We start from the raw sequence: 23,743 nt of genomic DNA on the forward strand, positions 1-23,743 counted from the left end.
CCACACCCTGTCTCTAAGGGCGAGGCCAGCCACCCTTTGGAGAAAGCTCATTTCTACCACTTGTATCTACGACCTCGTTCTTTCAGTCACTACCCAAAGCTCGTGACCATAGGTGAAGGTAAGAACGTAGAACGACCGTTAAATCGAGATCTCCTGCTCCCCTTTCTTGTGAACAAGACTCTGAGTTACGTTAGGGTCCACTTGGAGCAGTAACTCGTACCTGACATAGAGTCGGCACTCCAGCCTTTTCCGGCTGAAGACCATGGCCTCAGACTTGGAGACATGGAAATAGTAAAATAACACAGTTTTGCCACAGACTCATAGCTGGACGTTGCTCCGGGTCAATCAGCTCTCTGAAAAAATTTTCTGCCTCCTAAAATGTGGTCTCAGCTCTGCCAACAAGAGTTCAAACTGCCCCACTGACATCCTGAAATATGCATGAAAGCAACCATGTTTCGGCTTCAACTCTTGGAGAAAACCATGAAATTCTCAATGCTGCTGCCTTCTCGTGAGAATTAAATGAACCCAGAATCTTGGTTTCTTCCTTTTCTTGTTTTATGTTTAATTTCATGTTGCTTTTTTGCAGCACACTTGGTGTGTTAACAATATAAACTGTCGATTACAGCATGACATGCTGGTACAAATCCCTATCCTAATGAGGACATACACATGGTCTGTCTTTGATTGTTTAACTTTTAAACCAAAGTCATTGACACAACATTGAAAATCAGCCTAAAGGGACTTTTAAGTGATTGCTACAGTGACTCTGTCCAAAAAAAAGGTAGAAATGGATGCTACATGGCTACAAGTCAGACTGCTCATCACTGTTGTTGTTTATGATCAGGCTCTGGCTGCTGGGCTAGACTCCGCATACCCTCAGCTTTAATGTCACTTTGGGTTCTTTGCTAGCTTTGTGTTAGCATGCCGTGCAAATGCTTACAAAGAGCCAACGCTGTGTTAGCAGTACAGTGCCGCTGTTTCTGTTGTGGGTGCAGCTTACATTTTACCACCGTGCCCTGGTATTTTTGTACAATGAAAATGAAGGTAATTCTCAGACCTATACTCCTCAAAAGTCAAACACTGCTCCACCATTTTCTTCCTCCCTGCTAAACTGAAAACAGTCTATTATAGTGCAGGTGTGCAGGAAGAAAAGGGCACATTTTATGTATTTGTGTGCAAATAGTGAAATAACGTAATGTTATTTAATCAACGTGTGGTACTGAAAAAATTAGCAATGTGATTACTTTGTAATCTATTACACCCGACACTGGTGATAACAACGAGAAACAAGCTGTCTGGTCCTCTGTGCTTTCCAGAGCTGAATAGCATAGATTCAGCTTAATGTTATCAGTCTGACCCACAGTTTGACTGCTTTGGGTCTCATGTGCAAGATTGGTGGCTTTATGCAAATCAGGAACTCCAAAGAAAAGGGACTCCAAATGAATTATAAAGTTGTTGCATAAGAGCTTAAAATATAAACAGATGAATTTTCTAGAGATTTCATAAAATCGGATGTCTAATTAAATATTTCATTATTTCTTGGCCTCTCTTGCATTCATGCATCACTTACCAGGAGGAAAATTCTCACACTTACAGCTCCAAACAAATGCTAAGATTAAGCAGCAAATTGACCTTTCCGACTCCCACACTGTCCTGACTGCTAACAAACGGATCCACTTTCGTTTGCATAGTGATATATTAAAAGCAACACACACACACACACAAAAAAAACTTGCCACGGTTTTGTTTGCTTAGTGTCCGAATGCACAAATGAGCACAAAATAAATGAGCACATGGAGGGGCTGAACTAACAATTTCCCAGTCCTGGGAGCAAGCCGGCAAAATCTGCATCAGCTGTCAGCAGATTTATCCAAAAGCAGCAAGCAAATGCAATCTTTGTGGATGCATCTCCTGAGGCATGTAAAAACTCAAAAACAAAGCCAAACAAACAAAAAAATTACATTAAAAAAAACAAAAAACTGCAAGCCATCCTGTTTGACCTCTTTTCCTCTTAAATGTCAACAGCAATAAGTCACTGGATGGGGACTTATACTCAACTCAGGTTATTCTCTCTGTCAGTCTCCCTTTTCAGGTAATCAATATAAGACATATTTGTGTAGTCACACAGTACAGTAATACAGCAATGAGTGAGTGTGTGTGTGTGCAAAGGCAGCTTCATCTACAGTACGTAGCAGTGTTGGTGAATCTGCTGGGACTGATTTAATCAGAGTAAAATGACTGACAGCTCTACTAAGAACGTCGTTTCACAAACTGGTGACAGAGACGACCTGTCACTCACGCACATGTGCACGCACGCGCCGCCTTTGTTGTAAGTATGCGCTGCTAGAATTCCCGCAAGCACAACCGTGAATGAAATTGCAAGTGTGTGCGCATGTGTGTGTGTTAGCACAGTGAATGGCAGGTCTCCTGAGTTAACAGGTAAATGAAATGGAAAGCGACTGTGCTTCCCTCAGCAGAATCCGCGCTGTGGGGTTCAGGCTGTGCTATCTGTTTCGCCTCGCAGCAGGCCAAACGGGAGCTCGTTTCATCCGGTGGAGTTTTGTGTGTGTACGCTCAAAAATTTAAACCCTTTGTTAACGCATTTTTCAAAAAACAGGGTGACCATGATATGAAGAACACAAGTACGGCTAAACTTCAAATTTAAACGCACAGCATAAGCCTCTTAAATTTGCCACATACAGTATAAACGTCCGGAGAAATGACATCTCCCTTAACGGGAATATTCCAGCTATGGAAGCCAGACACTTATTAACATCGTCAGCTGTTATGCAGCAACATTTTCACTCATTTGTCGTCGTATTTCTGGCCATTTCTGGCTGTGTAGCTCCAATATTGACTCGCTCTGAGCTCAGATGTTCTCCAGAGGGAAATATCCAGCTCCTAAATGCTCCACTCTACCACCAGTTAGTTGCTTCGTGTCTGTCATTCAGTGATGTGAATAAAGTACATTTGGTTGTTAGAGGCTTTTCACTAAAAACGGCTAAACAGCAACTAAATAGGGGGGATTAATCATGCCATAAAGCTCCTTACAGCTACACATGAAGCTGATAGCTCTCTGTTGGTTTACCAACTCCAATAAAATACAAAAATATGGAGTTACAGTCCAAAGTTATGGATTTATTTCACAAAATGTATCTAATTTGATTTGTTTTTACTTCTACAATTCATTGGTCACTTGGTGAGAGGAGAAATATGGATTAATATAGCTGAAAAATGTTCATCCTCACATCCAAACAGCGAAACAAACAATCCACAATAAAGCTTTCATGTGTGCAAAAAGTGACAATGAGCTCGCCTTGCTGCCTAATTCCATTAATTCTTATAATGCGCAATCAGTGCTGCTCTCTCTTCCAACCCGGCACATACACCAATCGGCGCTGCACTGCCACCATGGTAACTGGATTAACGAGCGGCGGCGCAGTTACTATGGGATGTCAAGATGACAAATGACAGTCTGTCTGGCACCAAATCTGTCTCCTAATCTCAGCTGGAAGACAAAGGACATGGCTGGGAGACAGATGAGATGAATGAATGTGTGAATAAATGGAGAAAGAAAACATAATACACACACATACACACACACGGATGGCAAATAAAAGTAAAAATTGACATAATATAAATCAACGTGATTTTGAGACATTTAGTGACCCATTGTGAACTACAAATATGAGGTCCTGCAATCCTGGGATAACAGGAGATCACCTCCATCAGGAGTGAAATACTTCCTCACCAGATAAAGGTGAACACTCACATCAACTTTGTATTGATCTGCAGTGATCCTCCCCTCAAGAGGGTGGGGGGACAAGTGGTTTCAAACAATAACAGCAAAATGCCTCCCACAGCTTAACAGAGCCATCATATCACCTTTTTTTTTCCTTTGCTGTGTTTGTCTGTGTGTGGGAGGATGGCACAGGTCAAAAGCACTGAGGCAATGGCAGCGAAGGCAGATTTGGGAAGAAGATGCACAGAAGCTGGTGGGCAGTCTCTCACCTTGTCAGGTGCTTGGCTCTGGAGGCTGCCAACGTCCAGTGGAGTGATGAGGGGCACATTCTGAAAGCCGTCCTCCACGCTCACAGGTTTGGCGCCTTTGTCCTGCAGATTACTCCCCAGTTTCACCATCTTCAGCCTTTAGTATTCCTTTATTTCCCCGAAGCCTGCTTCTGAAAAGAGGAAGTTTTGCACCTTTACAGCCTCTCAGGTCAATGAAAGCTGGCAAACGCTGGTTGATTGATGGGGACGATTTTTAATGAAACGGTGAATAAAAATGTTGAATTAAGCGGAGTGTAGCTGTGAGGCAGCTTACGCACAAAAAGGTGCTCAAATAATGCCTGAATGATTGATTAGTGAATGATTAGAGTAAAAACAGGAAATCGGAGGGAGGGGAATTTTTTTTCGTTTACACTGAAACATGTATCTGAGTGAAAACTACCGAAAAACAAGGAGAGGGGGGAAAGGAAATATGCATTCTGTCTTCAGAACCTTCTCTCCATCACAACAAAACCATCAGAAAATGAACGAATAACGCGTAAAAAAAATAGGCTGATACTTACAGCTGCTCGTCCTTGTCCGCCCGGTTCCTCCGTGCTGCGGCACTGTTTGTGTGGACAGAGGCGGAGGGAGCGCAGATGAGGAGCAGGTGAGGCTGGAGGATGCTCTGCGGCGTCGCTGCTGCTGATGCTGCGGGAAAGCTGCGCTGCACCGCCGGAGACAAACTGGATGTCTGGCGGCAGGTTTCCTACCAGCAGGCAGCCCAACCCCCTTAATCCAAACAGCCTCTTCCTCTCCGAGCTGCTAACGCCAAGCCGCTGGAGTTGCCACTAGGGGGATGTTTGGTTTTTTTCCCCTCCTTTAAGAGTCTCGTTTGTTTTGCCAAAGTGGAAACTGGACTGTCGTTGCCTTTCAAGGTAAAGTCCGATTTTTCACCAACATATTTTAGAGCATTTTGGTCACTTTTGTTTGTTAAATGAATTAAAGCGGGTCAGGATCTAGCGTTGTGAATACACAGATCTAACCCGAAGAATAAAAGTGGACTGCTTGGAGCGGATTGATTTTGCTCTCCACCCTGAATATGACATCCCGATCACTTAGAAGTTGCTTAATATTCTCATTTCCCCAGTTTTAAAACTGACATTTTCCATAAAGAAGCAACATTACACGCATCACGTAAAGGCAGCATGAAACATGTGGGACTCAAACTGGTTTCTTTGGTCCTACAGCGCCACCTGGTGGTTTAACAAGTGACACGCAGCCAGTGTAACAGTGCAGCTGATATTTCAAAAGAGGGGCGTGTCCGTAATAATTTACCATTATCAGGTGGAGGCTGCACAAGGTAGAAACACTACTACTGCTAAAACTACTAAAACTAACACTACATCAAATACAGTTGCTTATCATATGAATAATACTAATACTGCTGGAGACAACTGGCAAGCTACAAATACTGCAAGTAATACTACTAATTTCATTGTACATATACAATAACAATAAAGCGCCATTCTATCCTGTTACTACTAAAACTAGCATTACTGTAAATTATCACTGCTTCTATTAATCCTACCAATGAAAATACCAATACTACTAGCATTACTGCTAGAGACAATTGGCAGGGTACAAATACTGCAAAAGGTATTACTATTACTTAATCTGACTTATTACTACTATTGCTTACTAATACGATTACTACTAAAACTAGCATTATTCAAATAATCACTGCTTCTACTAATGAGTGAAAATAATAATATGACTACTAATGCTGCTGGAGACAATTTGAAAGGTACAAATGCTGCAAATAATACAACTAATAATAATGGTATTCATTATTATTTAATCATTAATATTATTAATAATAATCATAATCATATTTCACAAGTTTGTGGGGACGTGTAACCTGTATGCAGCATTAATGGGACATTTGGAGCCCAAGAGTCGGTATGTAGGCAGCCATATTTCACAGAGGTGGTGACTTTTTCATGCTTTTTCACCTTCTGCGTGGTTTAACCACCTTCTCTACCCTCCTGGCCAGGTAGCGCATTTCCATAGAGGCACAACAGGGGAAACTTAATCTTTTATGCACTTTTCTGCTTCATTGCTGTGCTTGCAGATCTTCCTGAGGTTATCAAGTCAGCTGACATAAACACCTAACTCCTCCATGGATCAAATATAATATTTTTTATAGCACATCAGATGATTAAAGATGAGCTTCCATTTATTTCCCTGCCGTCAAACGTATTGAAAGTATTTAGAAGTTTAGCTGAGCATGACCACCCTTCATCCTTTTGTGACGGGTGATTACCTGATTATTCAGCAGCTGAACAGAGATATAATCTGATGCCTGTTTCTGTATACTTACTGTAATGTTCCTACTGCGTCCTCTCAGGTTTAGGAATTAGCTCCTTTATGGTTCTCAGGGAACCGACTAAAATGGGATAATTGACTGTAAGCGAGACACAATACACCTAAAGTGATTTTGCAGACATTTTTTTTTCAGCCATTGCATCATCTCCTTTTGTGAGAACCTCAAAGATGGAGCTCTGTTTGCAGTGGAGAAATATCATCCTCCAGCTGCCCTGTGGTATGACGTAATACAAATTATTTCTTCATACAATTTCCTGACACAATCTAACAAGCTCCGTTTGTTTGTCCATGGGAATCAGATGATGACGTATTGATTTTCAGCCTATAAGCCGAGCACCAGCATAGTTTAATACTGCAGTCATCTTGTTATATTCATATTACTGGGTGTGGACGAGATATGTTTTATGTTATTCTAACCTTGTCTTCCTGATAACAACATGTTCTTCCCTCCCCTCACCTGAAAAGGTAGGCTGTATCACACTAACAACTACAGCTAGGTCCATATATATATATATATATATACACAAGTTTTGTTTTTTTACCTGCTTATCCAAACACTTTCCATTTATAGTTATATAATGGACAGAATGTGTAGTCTCTCAGCTTTCATTTGAGGGTATCCACATTCAAATTGGAGAAAGGGGACCAAAAGTAATTGGACAATTAACTCAAAGTCATTATCAGTAATGCAGACAAAAGGCCTGGGGTTGATTTGAGGTGTGGTGCTTGCATTTAGAAGATTTTGCTGTGAAAAGACAACATGTGGTTAAAGGAGTTTTCCATGAAGGTGAACAAAGCTATCCTTAAGCTATGAAAACAGAAAAAGAAACCCATCTGCTACAATAACAGGAGTGGCAAAATCTACTGTTTGGTACATCCAAGGAAAGAAAGCACTGGTGAACTCAGCAACGCAAAAAAAGATGGACGTCCATGGAAGACAACAATTGTGGATGATCGCAGTATCATTTCCACAGTGAAGGGAAACCACCTCACAACATCAACAAAGTGAACAACACTCTCCAGGAGGTATGCGTATCAATATCCAAGAAGACTGCATGAAAGTAAATACAGAGAGTTCACTGCAAAGTGCAAACCACTCATAAGCCTCAAGAATAAAAAGGCTAGATTGGACTTTGCTCAAAAAATAAATCAATCAATCAAAACGTCTAAAAAAAAGCCAAACCCCAGCACAGTTCTGGAAAAAAATTATTTCGACAGATGAAACCAAAATCAACCTCTACCAGAATGATGGCAAGAAAAAGGAGAAGAGTATGGAGAAGCTGTGGAACAGCTCATGATCCAAATAATACCACATCATCTGTGAAGCAGGGCAGGGGCAGTGCGATGGCTTGGGTGTGCATGGCTGCCACTGGGACACTACTGTTTGTTGATGATGTGACACAGGACAAAAGCCAAATGAGACGGAGACATACACTCTTTTCAGATCCAGCTAATGCAGTCAAATTGATTGGGCAGCGTTTCATAATACAGATGGACAATGACCCAACACATACAGCAAAGCAACCCAGGAGTTTATTAATGCAACGAAATTGAATATTCTTGACTGGCCAAGTCAGTCACCTAACCATAACCCAGTTGGGTATGCATTTCATTTATTGAAGACTAAACTTTGGACAGCAACGCCCACAAACAAACAGCAACTGAAAGCCGCTGCAGTAAAGGCCTAGCAGAGCATTAAAAAGGAGGAAACCCAGCATCTGGTGATGTCCATGTTCAAGACTTCAGGCTGTCATTGCCAGCAAAGGGCTTTCAACAAAGTATTAGAGATTAACATTTTATTTTTAGTTATTTAATTTGTCCAATTACGCCGAGCCCCTGAAATGAAGGGATTGTGTTAAAAATGTCTTCGTTCCTCACATTTTTATGCAATCTTTTTGTTCAACTCACTGAATTAAAGCTGAAAGTCTGCATTTCAACTGCATCTGAGTCGTTTCATTTAAAATTTATTGTGGTAATGTACAGAACCAAAAATAGAAAAAGTTGTCTCTGTGCAAATATTTATGGCCTAACTGTATCAAACATCTCTACAAAATTTACATTTCTTTGACTAAAAATCACACTTTACATGGAAAGAGGGCTTCTGTTACAAATAAGATGCAGCCAGCTGGTGGTGTTACTGAGCTGTCACACATGTTCAGAAAACAAAAGAACAGGTCGTGTCTGGGTTATTAGATAGGTAGTAATGAACTCACAAAGAAAAAGTGTAGACAGGCTCCTTTTATACTCAAACATGAACTAAAAGGTAATTACTTAGTTACTTAGTTACTTTTTAAAAACACGATTTACAACCTGAATAGGTGATAAAGCGATAGATCTTTCAGCCCAATTCTACTTTTTCTGCATAATCCATCATACAAAATGTAATCAAATGGAAAAGTCTCTTTTTAATAACTTGTTTTATTCAGTTTTAATCTTTTAACTTTATGCATCAAGCAAAAATTTAATTATATGCAACATTCTCTGACTGGAAGTAAATTAGTTTAACATTTAAACCTATTTTCTGCACATTCCAGCACATAAAATAAAATATTTTTTGTGTTTACACTCACTCTTTCAAATAGATGCAAGTAAAACACAGCAGAAAATAAATAAAGTCAAAGACTCAGCGGTCCTGTTGCTCTATTTTCACCTGTAAAGCAGGAGTAGGGTAGGCGGAGGTTTACCCTGGTGCAGGTGTGCCGCAGCGGTCAGTGGAAGAATCCGCGAGTTTCTCTGTGAGTTTCCCATTACGTCGTTGCGCACTCGGTGCTTGCTGGAAGTTTAGGGTTTTTTCGCTGTAAAAAGAAGTTTTCTTCCCACGCACAGCGGACACTAATGTTTTTGTCACTTTTTATGGAATCAAACTCAAAGTAAGGTCAGTACTTCCACGCTTTAAACGCTGCACGCTCATACTCTCTCCTGCACTCGATATATGATCCATTGTTGATCTGCACACAGCTGTTGTCACGAACGTCGCACTCGCTTACGTCACTGTCATGAGACATTCTCGCAAAAAAATCACGGTTTTAGTAACGCAGTAACGCAGCGTTCCTACGGGAAAGTAACGGTAATCTAATTACCGTTTTTGCAATAGTAATCCCTTACTTTACTCGTTACTTGAAAAAAGTAATTGGATTACAGTAAGGCGTTACTGCCCATCTCTTCCCAGGAGTGGCCGACCTACCAAAATTACTCCAGGAGAGCACTAGTGGCTCATCCAGGAGATCACTAAGGAGCCAGCTCAACATCTAAAGCACTGCAGCCCTCACTTTCCTCAGTTAAGGAGTTCATGATTCAACAATAAGAAAGAGACTGGGCAAAAATGGCCTCCATGGGAGAGTTTGAAATAAATCACTGCTGACCAAAAGGGGCCCAAGGGTTGTTTTTTTTTTATTAATTTTTTTTAAAAAAACAAAAACAACGTCTTCATGATCCTCAAGACTCTGGAGAAAGAATTCCGTGGACTGATGGGACAAAAGTATAACTTTTACACCAGTTACATCTGGTGTGAAAACCATTTATGCCGGAAAACCCTCCGATGTGGCCGAATATAAAAAATAAAAATAAAAAAAACTGCAAAAAAAGAGTGGACCAAAATTCCTCCACAGTGATGTGAAAGACTAATTACCAGTTACTGAAAGCCATGATTGCAGTTCATGTTGCCAAGGCACAACCATCTATTACTTTATCACACAGAGCCAGGTAGGTTTAGACAACTTTGTTCCCTTAACAATTTAAAATCCTGCATGTTGAATTTCTCCGGTTATCGTTATTTTATTATTTTTTTATATCAAACAAGAAGGAAAACAATATTCTCTCATTCAGCTCATTCTTCTTCTCAGTTGTTGAATGCGTGAAAAACTGAAGGAAAGTCAAAGTTTTCTCGTCATCGAGAAAAATCCCATAAAACAACAAATACGACCATGAGCCATCAGATGACTGTCGTGTGCAGTTTTCTCTAGGAGTGGGAATTCTTGTGAATTGTAGAAGATCAGGCGGACAGCGGACGCCTTTAGCCAGACAAGGCATCGACACTCCTCTTTAATTATTCAACTTTCAGCCAGATTTGAACACTGATTAAGGAGCTGAAGGTTTAAAGCTGTGACAACACAACAGTCATAAATAATCACATCACACACAGGCTTTCATCACAGTTAAGATTTATTTCATTCAACATTTCACATTACAAATATTTAAAAATTATGCATACTGTTATAAATAGTTGGCTGCAAACAATTAAATAACATTAGATTTTTCTTTTTCGTTTCACTAGCACTTCTACAGACCAACTCCTAGAAATATGGACATATCCGTATTACATAACTTAATTAGAAAGGAAAATACAAAAATAGGAACTTATAAAGTGAAATGACAATAAAAATTAAGGTGATATCTTAAGTAAAAAAATGCTATTAATAAATACAACAACCTTCCCATACACAGTTAAAAACTATTGAAATCTTGCCATTAAGTAACATCATTAACAGACAAATATTTAAATATTTATTTTCCTTCAGAAAATGTGAACCATATATTGTGGAGCACAATATAGCAATTAGTAAAAACTAGACACTTTAACATATTAAAAGCTTCACCTCAAAAATATAACAAAAATCTGATCAAAATTATAAAAATCAATTATACATTCCAATTAAAAATATACCAATAAACAGCTAAATACATTGTTGACCTAATAATTACAATGCAATCAATCACAGTAGCTTAAAATAAACAAAATAAGCAAATGAGCACAAAACCTTTAATGTTTTAAAAATAACTTCAATTATTTATATTAGTACAAATAGTTTGATTTCTTTTCTTTTTTACAAACACCAGCATGAAAAGGATTACAATAACAGTAGAAAATGACTGTGAAAAACATATTAACATCTTCTTTAATTAAATGTCTGCAATTAAAAATGGCATTAAAGAATTACATTGCAAAGAGTCTTTATCTGGAAAAAGGTTCAAAAGAAGTATTGCACATAACAACTTGAAGTTAACTTGCAACATTTACCACATTCAAGTCTTTAAGCTCCCCTTTCCTCCAGATAGGTCTATGTAAGATCACCTCGACAGACAGCGGGGACAGGTTCTCAAGTCTTTTTAAACAGTGTTCTCTATATAAAGGATGCTCAAAGTCCTGCACTGCCAAATCAATTCAAACGTAGGTTTCTTTTATCTCTCTGTCACGTGCATCCTGCAGAGGTCTGCGAATGGGGAAGCGAGGAAATCGACACGTGGGGCGGGAACATGGGAAGAGGGGAAGAGGGGTGAGGTGAGAGCGGGTTCGGGGTGTCCTTAACTGAATAGTTGAGAAACATTTGGTGCACACCACAACAATTAATTGTAATAGCTAATTCATTGTACTTGTCATTTTCTTTTTTTTTTTCGTCATGCATGCTAAGGATTACAATAGGTGCTAGTTGGCAAGTTCAAGAATATATATATATACTTTTTTTTTTTCAAATATTAAAATATCTAAACACCAAACATCCATTCTTGTGATACGAGATTCAGCGTTAAGCGTGAACCAAATTTTGCATTCTCCTTATATAATAAGTTATGCTCCATCTATGGAGAGGAAACCAAGACAGAAGTTACCATTTCCAACTAGTATAGCCATTTTTAGACACATTAACATCAATCCCAAATTATATTTCTTTCTTTCTTTCTTTTTCTCGCCATGCTCTTATTGACCAGATCGACTGGAAAACATCTAGTGTAAGAAAAGCTAAGACCAAGAGAGCGATACTCTTTGGTCTCTCCTCTGCACATCTGAAGTCGCATCAACACAAGTGCGCACTTAGTTGTAAAGATTCCTCAGCACTGAAATGTATAAAAAGCATAATTGAAAATAATATATATTGAAATCACTCAACTTTTTTTGTTTTTCCTAAAATGAACATTTCCATATATGCAGATCTTTCAGTAACAAAAGTACAAAAGCTACCTTTCACAATGTGAAAAATTGAGGTATTGCAAAAAGGAGTTTCCCCATTTGTGAAAAATGTGCCTAAAATGACTGTTGGAAAAAGAAACAAAAAATATTTAGAAAAGTAGTGCATAATAAATGTTTATATGTGCATGACAAAATAATTTAGCTAGAAAACACTGTACCAAAAATCAGCAGGCCATGTATAAAATAATCTTTTTTTTTTTTCATCTCATTTAACAGCAAATTCTTCACAAAGTGTTTTAACTTCTAAAATGCTCACCCACCACACCCACAAAACTAATGTCCAGGGTGCAAAACTGGTGCCGACAACACCGCGCCGATATGAGGATTCTCACTAGTGTGTGTGTAATAATCAAGTTTCTGTACTAACTCCCTGACATTTAAATGCTCGGCTAATAAGGTTACCACTGAGTGACTCAAACAAAGGTAAGGATTAGTTTTACTTTCGCCGTGGGAAGGTGTACTTTTTGTGTTACTTTTCCCAAACGCACAGATCCATTTCAGATAAAAATAACTAGCGCCTAACTGACAGCACACGCCTCCATTTTGAGCTACGGAGGGAGTGTGAGGCCTTGTTTGTATGTCTCGCAAGCCCTGTTTTGTCCCCCCCATACTGATGTTCTGATGGTTTTCACGGCACTATCGTTCATATGCATAATGCATTCTGTAAAGACGATGTTCAAGGCGAATCTTTGGTTCGCTGGAGTCTATCAGGGCTTGACAGTTAAGCAAAACTGGGTAGAAATCACAGATTTAGGAAAACAAAAAATATATATATGCAAAACGTCCTTGAAGAAAATGAAAAAGAAAAACCAAAACTTCCACACAAGTAACAAGCTACAGTATGACCCACTACTGCACAGCCATCTTTGGTTCCCAAAAGCCGCTGGCTACAGTCGACTGGACCTGCAATCTCGTTATGGAGAGCAAACTGCATGTGGGTCACAAGTGTGCAGTAGTAGAGCACACTTCAGAGACTATCTTCATTTATGCTTCAAAAACACTGGATGCTGAGTTGGATTAGCTTGGCAGGGACCTGGCTTCAAGGGCAGATCCCCACATGTGATGACGATTCCAAAGTCAGATAAACTTTTAATTGCTTCTTTCATTAAATGTAACTAACCCTTGGATGCAAAGTAAAACTTTTTTTTTCCATTAAAGACTTGGGAGAATTGCACAAATGCATTAAAACAAAACTAACACAGACAGGTATTTCCTGTTTGGTGGTAGCCCCATTAAAAACTGCAATACCGTCCTTCAGTGACACGTTGCCTTAACCTCGGTCCTGAAGGACGTGGATTCAAGCCTCGAGCAGGTTGTGATCCACGAATGAGGCCTTCTGTTTGTTAGCTGTAAGCTTAGCAGCAGAGGCCGCAGGCAGACACGAGGAGGGGATCTGGGGCTGAATTTCTCTCTTCACCACTAAGCCTGTCTCTCCTGTAGCCTCCCTTTACCATACATTCCAATAATACACTGTATACTTTACGATGCTCTGTCACTAGCACAACCCTGGGTTTGATTACAAAAATAAGGAGGTGATGAAGCAAGTTGAGTAGAAAACTGTGCCAGTTACATCACTCTCTGCCTGTTGTATCACTTCTCTCTGATTATAGTTCTGAGGAAAGGAGAACACCAGAGAGCGATGATGTTTTCTTTCTTGGTTTCTTTTTTCTCTCTCCCTCTCTCTCTCTCTGTATTCGGCACATTAGCAGCGGAGTTTGAGGTATTAGTTTTTGCATGTCAAAATGGAGATCGAAACCCTAATCAGTGTTGCTAAAATTTTGTTTAGATTTTCAAGTAACATCAAAATGTTTGTATGGTCCTGGAAATCATAACGAGAGGTTCGAACGTTTTTGATCTGGGAAGGGAAAACGAATCCATTTCGTTCTGCAGTGGGCTCTTTCTGCTCGTCAGAGTGAATTAAGATTCAGCTTTGGTAACTATTAAGGGTCTTACGTACTGTGTATCTTCAGTACTTAAACTGGAAATAAGTGCACTCTTCTTTAGCAACACCCTTTTTAATTCACATTTGCTCTGGAGCCTCAGCTATCAATAGCAAACTTAAAGTGCCCCTATTATGCCTTTTGGGTTCTTCCATATCCTTTAGTCTGGTGTGTGTGTGTGTGTATGTTGATTTTTTTATATATCAACTATATATAAAATACTGCTGTACTGTTTGAAACTGTCAAAGGTTTTTGTTTTGTGACTTATCTATGTCACTGGGGGGGGGGGGGGGGGGGGGGGGGGGGGGGGGGGGGGGGGGGGGGTGGGGGGGGCTTTAAAGAGACAGGAGGCAAAATGGAGAGTTTCACACAGAGGGTTAAAGACAGGCACTGCAGCAGTGAACAGTATGACCCAAATCTTGTTTTGGACTTCACAAAATCAATTTGAGTGAACACCCGCCTCCCTCACATGAAACACTGAGACTTTAAACATATGCAAATATGCAAAATAGGGGCACTTTAATCCTACCTATCAGAAATAAATAGCCAATCATATTCTGTTCAAACAGCATTTGCTCTGGAGACTCGATACAAAATAAAATGTAAGAGCTCTGCTACAAAACAAGTCAGCTGAATGTCAAATGACAAGTATTTGTTTCGGGGCCTCTTGTATCAAAATTAAAATAAAATACACTGTTTAGAAAAATATCCCAATTAAAATAGCAGAGTACCATATCACACCTCAAACTTTTCTATATACGTTTTTTTTTTTTTAGAACTAATAAAAATATTTTAAAAATCAAACATAAATAAAATCATATTACACATCTTTTTTTTTTTGCTTCCTTGACATATCTGGATATAAATCCAATCTTTCTTTTCCGTCTTTAAATATTAATTTAACAAAAAAATTGCAAAAAATGTCGGGTGAAAGTGGAGCAAAAAGGAACCAGCAACAGAAAAGTGCATTTATTTGTACAATGATTTTGCGACTCCTGCACTACCTGCCCTCCTGCTCCTCTGTTGCCTCTCCCTCTCTAATTTCCGCTCAGTTCCAGCGGAAGGAGATGTGACGGGGTCGGTCGCCTCCCTCTTTCACCAGGGGTTTGTGAAACTCGCGGCCGGCGCGCGAATGGATGGCCGCCCAGCAGTACTCGCAGTAATATTGTAGGCAGGTGACGTTGGCGCAGAAGAACGGCGCAAACTTCCCACCGCAGCGAGTTCCCTGGCACTCATCGCACAGCTGGTCATCCAGCACATATGGCTTCACTTCCACCTGCAAAAGAAGTAGAAATAAATAAATAAATCCATACATACTAATAGCAGGGTGCAACGTGAGCCACAACAGGTGCTGCTTTTATTATTTAGAGTTGGAATCATTACAGTAAGCAGGAAAGAAAATATTGTTTTTAATACCGTGAATTAATCCAATCAATAATTCACTGCATTTACACCTCTATGTAACAGCCTTCATTGTTATTTGAGGGGTCTGCTATTCCACACACATGAGTGATGCACAGGGGAGAGTGTATGTCTATAACCCAGCTTACTGTTACTTTGTAATTCCATCTTTCTGATAAGAGTCTCACCGTTTACTTTTCCCTCTCCTACTGTTGCATCACGTTGTTTTAAGTTAATGTTAATAAAAAAATCACGGGTGCCCTACTGCTGTAATTCTTTTCAGCAATTGTTCATTAAAAATATTTCCACAAAGGAAAAAAAAGGTCTCTTTTTTGCACTTGTTCAGCATTTCTTAACCACATTTGTTTTTATGACAAGCAATCTCAAGTGTCACAGAATCAGCCTGGGCTCAAAATTGAACTTTCATTCACTGCAGACACCACAGACCTCAATTTTGGCCACAATGCACAGCTTATTTTCATTATAGCTGATTAACAATCTGCTACGATTGGGCTGTTTGCCTTTTCTACCATTTTTATTGGAAAAACATTATCTTGATTTAGCTGACAAATAATATGACGTGCTGAGTGGAATAGCCGAAGCTTCACTTTTGGTGAGGAAGACTGTAGTATCTTCTCAATCCGTTATTTACCAGTGATTAGCAGATGTGTGTGTGTGAGAGGCTCCATACTGTGGTGGCCTGAGAGACAAAAAAAGAAATCCAGAGTTCGAGACTGGGAGGACACACAAATCCCTGTGGGCTTGTCTCAGGAAGGGCATCGCGATCCCTTGTGAATAAGGAAGCAGGTGTTTGTATGAGCTTTCCTCCTCCTAACCAAGCTGGCCAGGATTTGCTGTTAACTTAGCACCCCACACAGTGTGCTTTCTTTATTCAGTCTATGCTTCAACATACACAAATTAAACTAAAGATGCACTGATTGACCATTGGACCATTTTTACTGTTTGTGGCCCTGACTAGCAACGAGCAGGCCCAGTCCATGCATGTGCAACATGCACACAGTGGCACATGCAAATAGTTGCAGATTTACTCAGTGTCACATGCAAACATGTCGTTAGCATGAAAGCTCTTCACTGTGAGTAAATACACAAATTTAGCCAAAGTGACCCATGAGAACGGGAATGACCACACAAACATTTTTAACAACAAAATTAATCAGATGAAAGAAGCTAACAAAGCCAAAGTGGTAAATGCTAAAGCTATCCAAGCTAACAGCCTCAGTATGAGCAAAGGATGTAAGCAGTTATGAGGAAAATTGTGAAGTCAGATGAAGGAAAAAAAAAAAAAGAAGAAAATTGTTGATGTCCTGTTGTCTGGTGAATTTTTAAACATGTTGGAAAATGATCTGAGCACTTGACATTTGTTTTGTTGCATAAATGTGTTTCACTTGTTTTTGTTTATAAAAAGCAGAATGAATAAAAAGCCAAATAATCTCCTATTCCTGATCAGTATTCAAAAGAATGTTTAAAGTTGTTAATATCGCACTGCTGACTTCACCGTTATTAAAATACTAAAAATTTTCTGCATTTTAAACTTCCTGTTTATGACCTTTTGGAACACCTCTTGCTTCTTTATCTTTCCTGCTCACTGATGAATGACTGTAGTATTGGGAGGTGAACGTTACCAAGACAGTCATTACACAAAATTTGCACAACATCACAATTATGCAAATCTTAAAAGAGCATACCATTACTCCAGTGTCTTATCTTATAATGTTACCTATACTTTACATGCATCTGCTGAGTCTCACGTTATCTTAACTCACCTATTGTCAGTAGAATTTGTGTCATATACAGTTCATTAGCATGCCTGTAGAGATTACTGTAATTCTTCTGCTGCTGACAGCGCTGGCTAAGTTACTGACAGTATTCTTATGAATTAAGGCTAATAAAAAAAATGTAATAAATAATAGACTGTGCACCATCTGTAGGGTTCCTGATACTGAAAGAGTGAGGCTCTGGAGTTCATAGCCTTTTTATAGAGAATAGGTTTCAGGTCACAGTAGGAATAGCACTGATAAATAAACTCAATGAAGGCCAAATTCCATTTAGATGCTTCACTTTCAGGGTTTTTGGTATTATGCATGCTGGTTCACTGACACATATGAATGTTAAAAAAAAAAAAAAGCACTTGTTAACAAATTTGTACTCTTACTACTGAAACTGGTCAAAATAGCTGTTTTAACTGCTGACCAAAAAAACAGTCGACTCAGTTACAAAGTCTGAATTTCAGGCAGTTCTACAAGTAAAAATCTCAATTATTGCTTCAACAGAAAAGTCGTCATTAGAGTAGTTTTACAGCTTGCAAAGACATGAAAATCTTAAGCCCAGTTCAACCACACTAAGATATATTTCAGCTAAAAACATCCAATCATTTCTGGTGAACCTACATTATTCTGTTACACAAATCACTCTCTGCTCCAGTTACATCACAAACACAGCACGCCTATTATAACTACTCTGCCTGGATAAAGGTTAAAATGGATGTAAAATCTGAAGCTAAATTTAACAGCAGTCATTTATACTCTTCTGTTCATATGCTAGATGATTTCTGTATAAAATGCAGTATAGTATGACTATATTACTCCAGGAAAAACTGTTAAAACTTTGCATCACCTTTGCGCAACTGAAAGAAACACCACGAGTAAGAGCAGGAAGCAAGCTGAAGAAAGGAGGGGGCCGAGAGGGAAGACAGAAAAACACTGAGCTTTTTATTTTTCCTCTTTCCACTCACCCGTTTATCGATTTCTCCATGCTGCAGCTGTACAAAGCGAGCACTGATAGCAGCAATGTAGCTCTGCTGATTAGAGAAGGCGACCCGCCCCGCTCCCTTGGGGTACTTCAGCTCGGGGTCTGTGTCGATGCCAGCGTAGCAAACTCCACCGTACAGGCGGTCCATTATCATGGCCAACTCCACTGCAAAGAGGGAGGGTGAGGAAGACGCACACAAGCAGATCAACAAAACATTCACAAAAACAAGTTTGATGCACAGATGGAGACGGCACACCGACACAAAGATTGCAGGACACAGAAATCCAGCAATTACCTGTGTGGATACAGAGGTTTACATAAACTCATGCCAGTGTAACCAGAAAACACAAACACATACTTTATGAGAACTGTTCATCTGAGAGTTTAAACCATTAACGTGGACGGATTAAAGTCCTGCAGAGTTTCACGGGGTAAATATGAAAGCAGTGCCCTGAATTTACTGACCGTCCTGTTTTTCTGTTTTTTTAACAAGCATGCAGTTTGTGGAAACAAAATCCCTGCAAGTTTACATTTCAGCTTTACTTATTATGACATTAAAAAGTCTGAACGTCCTTTTTAATATGTGGATTTTCTTAAAATGCAAATCTAAACCCAGTTATTGCACACGGTCATAAAATATTTAATGCACTGCTGGGCCTAATGTCTTTGTTCCTTTCTAAAACGGCAGCACAGAGGTTTAAGACACAGTTACACAAAGGTGGCATAAACTTGAACACACAGTACACGTGACATTATTATCAAGGGAAAAAAATATATATATATTTTTTTTTAACACTGCACAGTGTGTCATTGTCAGGGGTTGACATTAGTTCATTTCTAACAGTCATAGAGACTACTTCCTGAAATAACCAGTGTAGGTCAGTGTCTCTTTAGCCTCACCCTGTAGCGGGTCTAATTTTATAAGCACAAGCTGATCACATTGTGTCTCACAGAAGGAAGCATTTTGCTTACGGCTGATATTTCAACAGTTGGGAAAGAAAAGGAAGTAAGAGAAGACTACTACTTATTGTTCTCATTTGGTCATTTATGCTATAAAAATATTTAGACTACTGAATCAAAGGGAAGGGAAATAAGAACCTTTAAAAGGCTTTTGACAAAAAAACACTTGAGATACAAAGCATATGCACAGAATACTCCTCAGATGTTTGTATTATAAACACTCATTTGTTGTTAATTCAGCTGGCGGAAAAATACCAGCATAAAAAAGAAGGATACCTGCACGAAGTGGGCGAGGAACTCCTCCCACAAAGATGGTTTTCCTTGGGTCAAGAGGTTGAGATCCATCCATCACAAAGTCGCTGTCATTCAGGTTCCATGGGCGGATCTGGACCTGTCACACACAAAACCAACAAGTGGGTTTTTTTTTTTTTTAGCTCTAGTCTACTAAGGGACTACCAATAGATTTAAGCAAATTGGTGTGTGTGTGTGTGTGTTCCCACTGACCGGCTTGTCTTTGATGGTGGGGCTGGACACGCAGAGGTACAGCTTGCCATCCTCCTCGATGCAGGCATCGATCAAAGCCTGCACTGAGCTCTCGTCCTGGAACAGCAGGAAGGCATAGCCTGCACAGAACACAAGAGGGTTATTCTCGCTGCTGGGGCCGCAGAGTACTGACAGAGGATTGTGCTGGAATTTAGTTTGCTGATTACTGTGAAAGCATGTCTGATCACGACACTCTGCTCGCACAGCAGGAAGGCATAAGCTTTTACAAACATACAAACAATCTGAGCAGAGATGACAAATGCTTCAGATAACAGCCTGAAGACAAAACCAGATTGCTCAGATGTATAGATATCGATTGTAGCAGATTATCACTCACTGCTTTACCCAGGAATACTGAAGTCAGTTGCCAAAAAAAACAAAAAAAAAAAAAAAAACAAAAAACAGCATAGTGTGAACAAGCTGTGAATTTAAGGAATTTAAGATACCTTTGGGAGGAAAATAGGATTTGCTCTCAGCTTTGTGAGGCCAGTCCACAAACAGGTGTCCAAAGCGTCTGAAACTGGCTGTTATCTCATCTGAAATGAAAAAATAATAATAATGCATCCTCATCGTCAGCCCATAGCTTTTTCAAAGAAAACACCAGGGGAGATTTAGAGCAGAGGCCCTGCTCAGATTTCACAGTAAATTACAGGGGGGTGTACTGTAAGAAGCCCTGTGTGTTTCAGGCATGATTGCTTTATTTATTTATTTTTAACTTTTTACATTTTCCCTCAAGTTCCCTTGTTCTAAGTTTGATTACATAAAAGGCTAAAAGTAACCCAGGAATTCAATCCTTTTGATATTAATTATGTTACTACTGCACCTTCATCTATATCTGGGGGCAGTCCTCCAACAAAGACCTTGCGCGAGTAGCGTTCCACGCGCTCTCCGTTCTGGTGCGGAAAGCAGTGTGGGGAACCTAGGCCTGCGAGACCCTGGTCTCCACGTTCATCATCAGGGAAACCATCCTCTATGGGGAAGAGAGAAGAGTGGCCTGAGAAAGAAGAAGAAGGTGGAAAAGATTTATCTTTTGAAGAGAAAACTAGACATTTGTTTTGTTTTTTTAGAGAAAACAGTAAATCATGGTAATGGCACTACAATAAAGATGGCCGTAAATGAGCACTTTAATTTCATCCCTTTGTCTATCTGACCTCAATTCCTACTACTTTAATTTTCTTGATCTAACAACAATAAACAAACCATTAACCTTTTTAATCTTACTTACTAAAATATAACTATTTGATTCAAATTGGAAGAGAATCAGTTAAACATGTGCACGCAGAATGGAGATATTAGAGCCTGAAAGGACCACATCACAGTCTGACCGAATTAAATGTCCTTGATGTGTTGTTCTTTATTCTTAATTAGCTTCCATGAATCACACATGGAACTGTGCTGCCTGTGAACATAAAGGTTATCGCGCACACATTAGTCCTATCAGTGAGCAAGTATAAACACTTTCAGAGTGCACTGTGTGTGGTAAAGGTTAAGCTCTCCCTGCTCTATCCCTGCTCCTATACAACCTGCCCTGAGCTGCTTTATGAAGATTTATGAAGATTTATGCAAGGACGTTAGCCTTAACTGACAGTGTGTGTGCCTGGCCATGTGTCGGGCTCCTCTTGCAATGAGTGTAAATCAGGAATTACACTTTGCGCGTCTCCCTGCCTCATTAACTTGTAGCTAAGTGTGACACCGTCTTGTATTGTCTGAGTTAATCTTGCAATATGCAAGCAAAGATGGAGAAAAGCAAGCAGAGTGAAGCATAATGAGAGAAACAAAAACTTGAGGATAAAAGATGCACAAGATCACTTGACGACGAGTAACAAGACTCGACACTAAAGACAATCATGCAGACAAACTCGTCACATCACTGCACGTATAAAAAAAAGAAAACAAGTTTAAAAAAAGCACAGGGCCATTCCAAAACTAAATGCACGTGCCCGTTAATGTAACAACAAACAAGCAGACCACAGTCAATAAAATCATAACACTGCTTAACATTACAAGATTAGTTAAACACTGAGGCTTATAGGGCGGGAAAATATGCTGAAAACGAGACATGATGTATTTGTGATTGCATTTTACCTCGTCTCCTGCTATAATTCCTGGCTGCATGTGGAATAAGGACAAATCAAAGAAGAGGATGTTCACAAAAGTCCCATAATACACATAATACCAATAAAAGTGCCAGGTGGTGCACGACAATGGAGAGACGATCCACTTTCAGCCTGCGGGCCCTTGATTTTATTAATCATCGATGAATCATAAACACCCTGTGGTTTTGTCAGCACACCGACTATCAAGCAGGTTTTTGTTTTGTGTTTTTTTTTAATTGTGGAACTGTGCATTTTGAAAGGTTGCAGACAATCATTTTAAACTTGCTGTATTTTTTATAAAGGACACTTTATATAGACACGCTGTAAAGGTCACCTCGCTATTAATATAGCACTTTCAAAATAAAATGCTGACTCATTATGAGAAGGGGATAAAGGAGACAATCTAAAGGCGCACAGCTAAAAAAGGACATCTCAGTTCAACAGCAAAGCATTTCTGTAATTCAATTAGGGCTGCCACGATTTGTCGACTAGTCACGATTACGTCGACTATCAAAATAATCGTTTGTGGCAGCCCTAAATTCAATACAAGCCCTGGGATAACCTTTAACAAAGAAACTGAAGGATAACATGAAGTGTTATGCTACATGTATGGATGCTCTGAATAGAAATATTGACAGAAATGGCAGAAAAATTGAAACTTGACAGTGAAGCACATCAGGAACATCTATCAAAAATCAAATGAAGCCTTCAATTAAAAGAGGGGAAGAAAATGAAAGAGGAGGAAGGAGGAAAAAGAAAATAATAAAAGCATGAATAGAAACCAGTTTCGGAACAACTGCAGCTTTGTGTGAAGTTAAGTGCCAGATATAATTATATGTTCAATGCCAGCCAAACAGCCGTGTGAATTATCCAGTTCACCTAGCTTGACTGCAAAGTACCAAAATTAAGCAAGTCTGCATAATTATGCAAACGGAAAGACGATGACGAAGACTTGATCCCAGGGCTGAACCTTAAACTGGATTTCAGGTCTAATTTAGCAAGACCTATAGCTAACAGCAAATGTGCTTTAAAACTGTAGGTCATATTTGACCTGCATGTGTGCTCCACACAGCATGAACTTGCAAACAGCATGGCAGAGTGAGTTGGTTACTTTGCTGGGGAGTTACAGCCTTTTGCCTGCAGCTCTTTGTCTAATGGTTCACAGTGGCTGCTCCTGCTTGTTTCATTACTCCCTGCAATATTTCAAACCCATCTGTTATCCAAAATAAAATAAAATTTAAAAAAAACATCACAGTGAATAATGGCATTAAGATACAAGTTCACTGATAAATGCACTGCACTTCCTGTGTGACTCTTTCATAATAAAAGTCAATTTACAACCTTTTTTTCTTCATTGAGCTGAAGAAAATGTTAGTTTGCACTAGAATGTTTTCCAGGAATGTAATGCTGCAAATAGATAAATATTGCCTTAGGCTCAATAAGTGTAAAAGACGTTTATTTATTTAAAAAATAAATAAAATTGAGACCTCTACTATAAGCATGACCTCAGTAATTTAGTGACTAAATCTGAACTCTCCAAGACATCAAATGCATCACTGAAGGTCAAGCAGCACTACCCCTGACAACAGCAGTTTCAATCTAGCCTCATTAACAGAAAGAAAATGTATCCAGTGTGTCATTATCCAAACTTTTCCCAGGGCAGTGGTTTCTCTGATGCTGACATCATTGCGGGGGGG

General features: G+C 39.4%; 2 protein-coding genes across 7 annotated transcripts in view; both read right to left on the minus strand.

The window, feature by feature from the left end:
• Positions 1-4,983, minus strand: part of nsg2 (neuronal vesicle trafficking associated 2) — a 46,988-nt gene extending 42,005 nt beyond the window's left edge. The window contains exons 1-2 of one of the 2 annotated variants that reach the window (XM_005926400.3): positions 4,572-4,983; positions 4,012-4,178 (exon numbers count right to left, since the gene is read on the minus strand). In XM_005926400.3, the coding sequence (XP_005926462.1) occupies positions 4,012-4,140 (129 nt within the window). In that variant the 5' untranslated portion in view covers positions 4,141-4,178; positions 4,572-4,983. Of the gene's footprint in view, positions 1-4,011; positions 4,182-4,571 lie in introns of both variants that reach the window. The other variant, XM_005926399.3, reaches the window with a different exon arrangement.
• A 5,535-nt stretch (positions 4,984-10,518) lies between these two features.
• The window catches only part of cpeb4b (cytoplasmic polyadenylation element binding protein 4b), a 35,168-nt gene continuing 21,943 nt past the window's right edge, over positions 10,519-23,743 (minus strand). For 2 of the 5 annotated variants that reach the window (XM_014334890.2, XM_005926397.3), the window contains 7 exons: positions 22,036-22,059; positions 20,774-20,944; positions 20,397-20,486; positions 19,912-20,030; positions 19,684-19,798; positions 18,431-18,612; positions 14,587-15,553 (listed from right to left, as the gene is read on the minus strand). In XM_014334890.2, the coding sequence (XP_014190376.1) occupies positions 15,326-15,553; positions 18,431-18,612; positions 19,684-19,798; positions 19,912-20,030; positions 20,397-20,486; positions 20,774-20,944; positions 22,036-22,059 (929 nt within the window). In that variant the 3' untranslated portion in view covers positions 14,587-15,325. Of the gene's footprint in view, positions 11,586-14,586; positions 15,554-18,430; positions 18,613-19,683; positions 19,799-19,911; positions 20,031-20,396; positions 20,487-20,773; positions 20,945-22,035; positions 22,060-23,743 lie in introns of those variants that run through there. The other 3 variants (XM_005926396.3, XM_005926398.3, XM_005926394.3) reach the window with 2 other exon arrangements.

This window comes from Haplochromis burtoni, unplaced genomic scaffold (assembly GCF_018398535.1).
Source record: "Haplochromis burtoni strain Fernald_Lab_line unplaced genomic scaffold, NCSU_Asbu1 Contig_83, whole genome shotgun sequence".
NCBI classification, from domain to species: Eukaryota; Metazoa; Chordata; class Actinopteri; order Cichliformes; family Cichlidae; genus Haplochromis; species Haplochromis burtoni.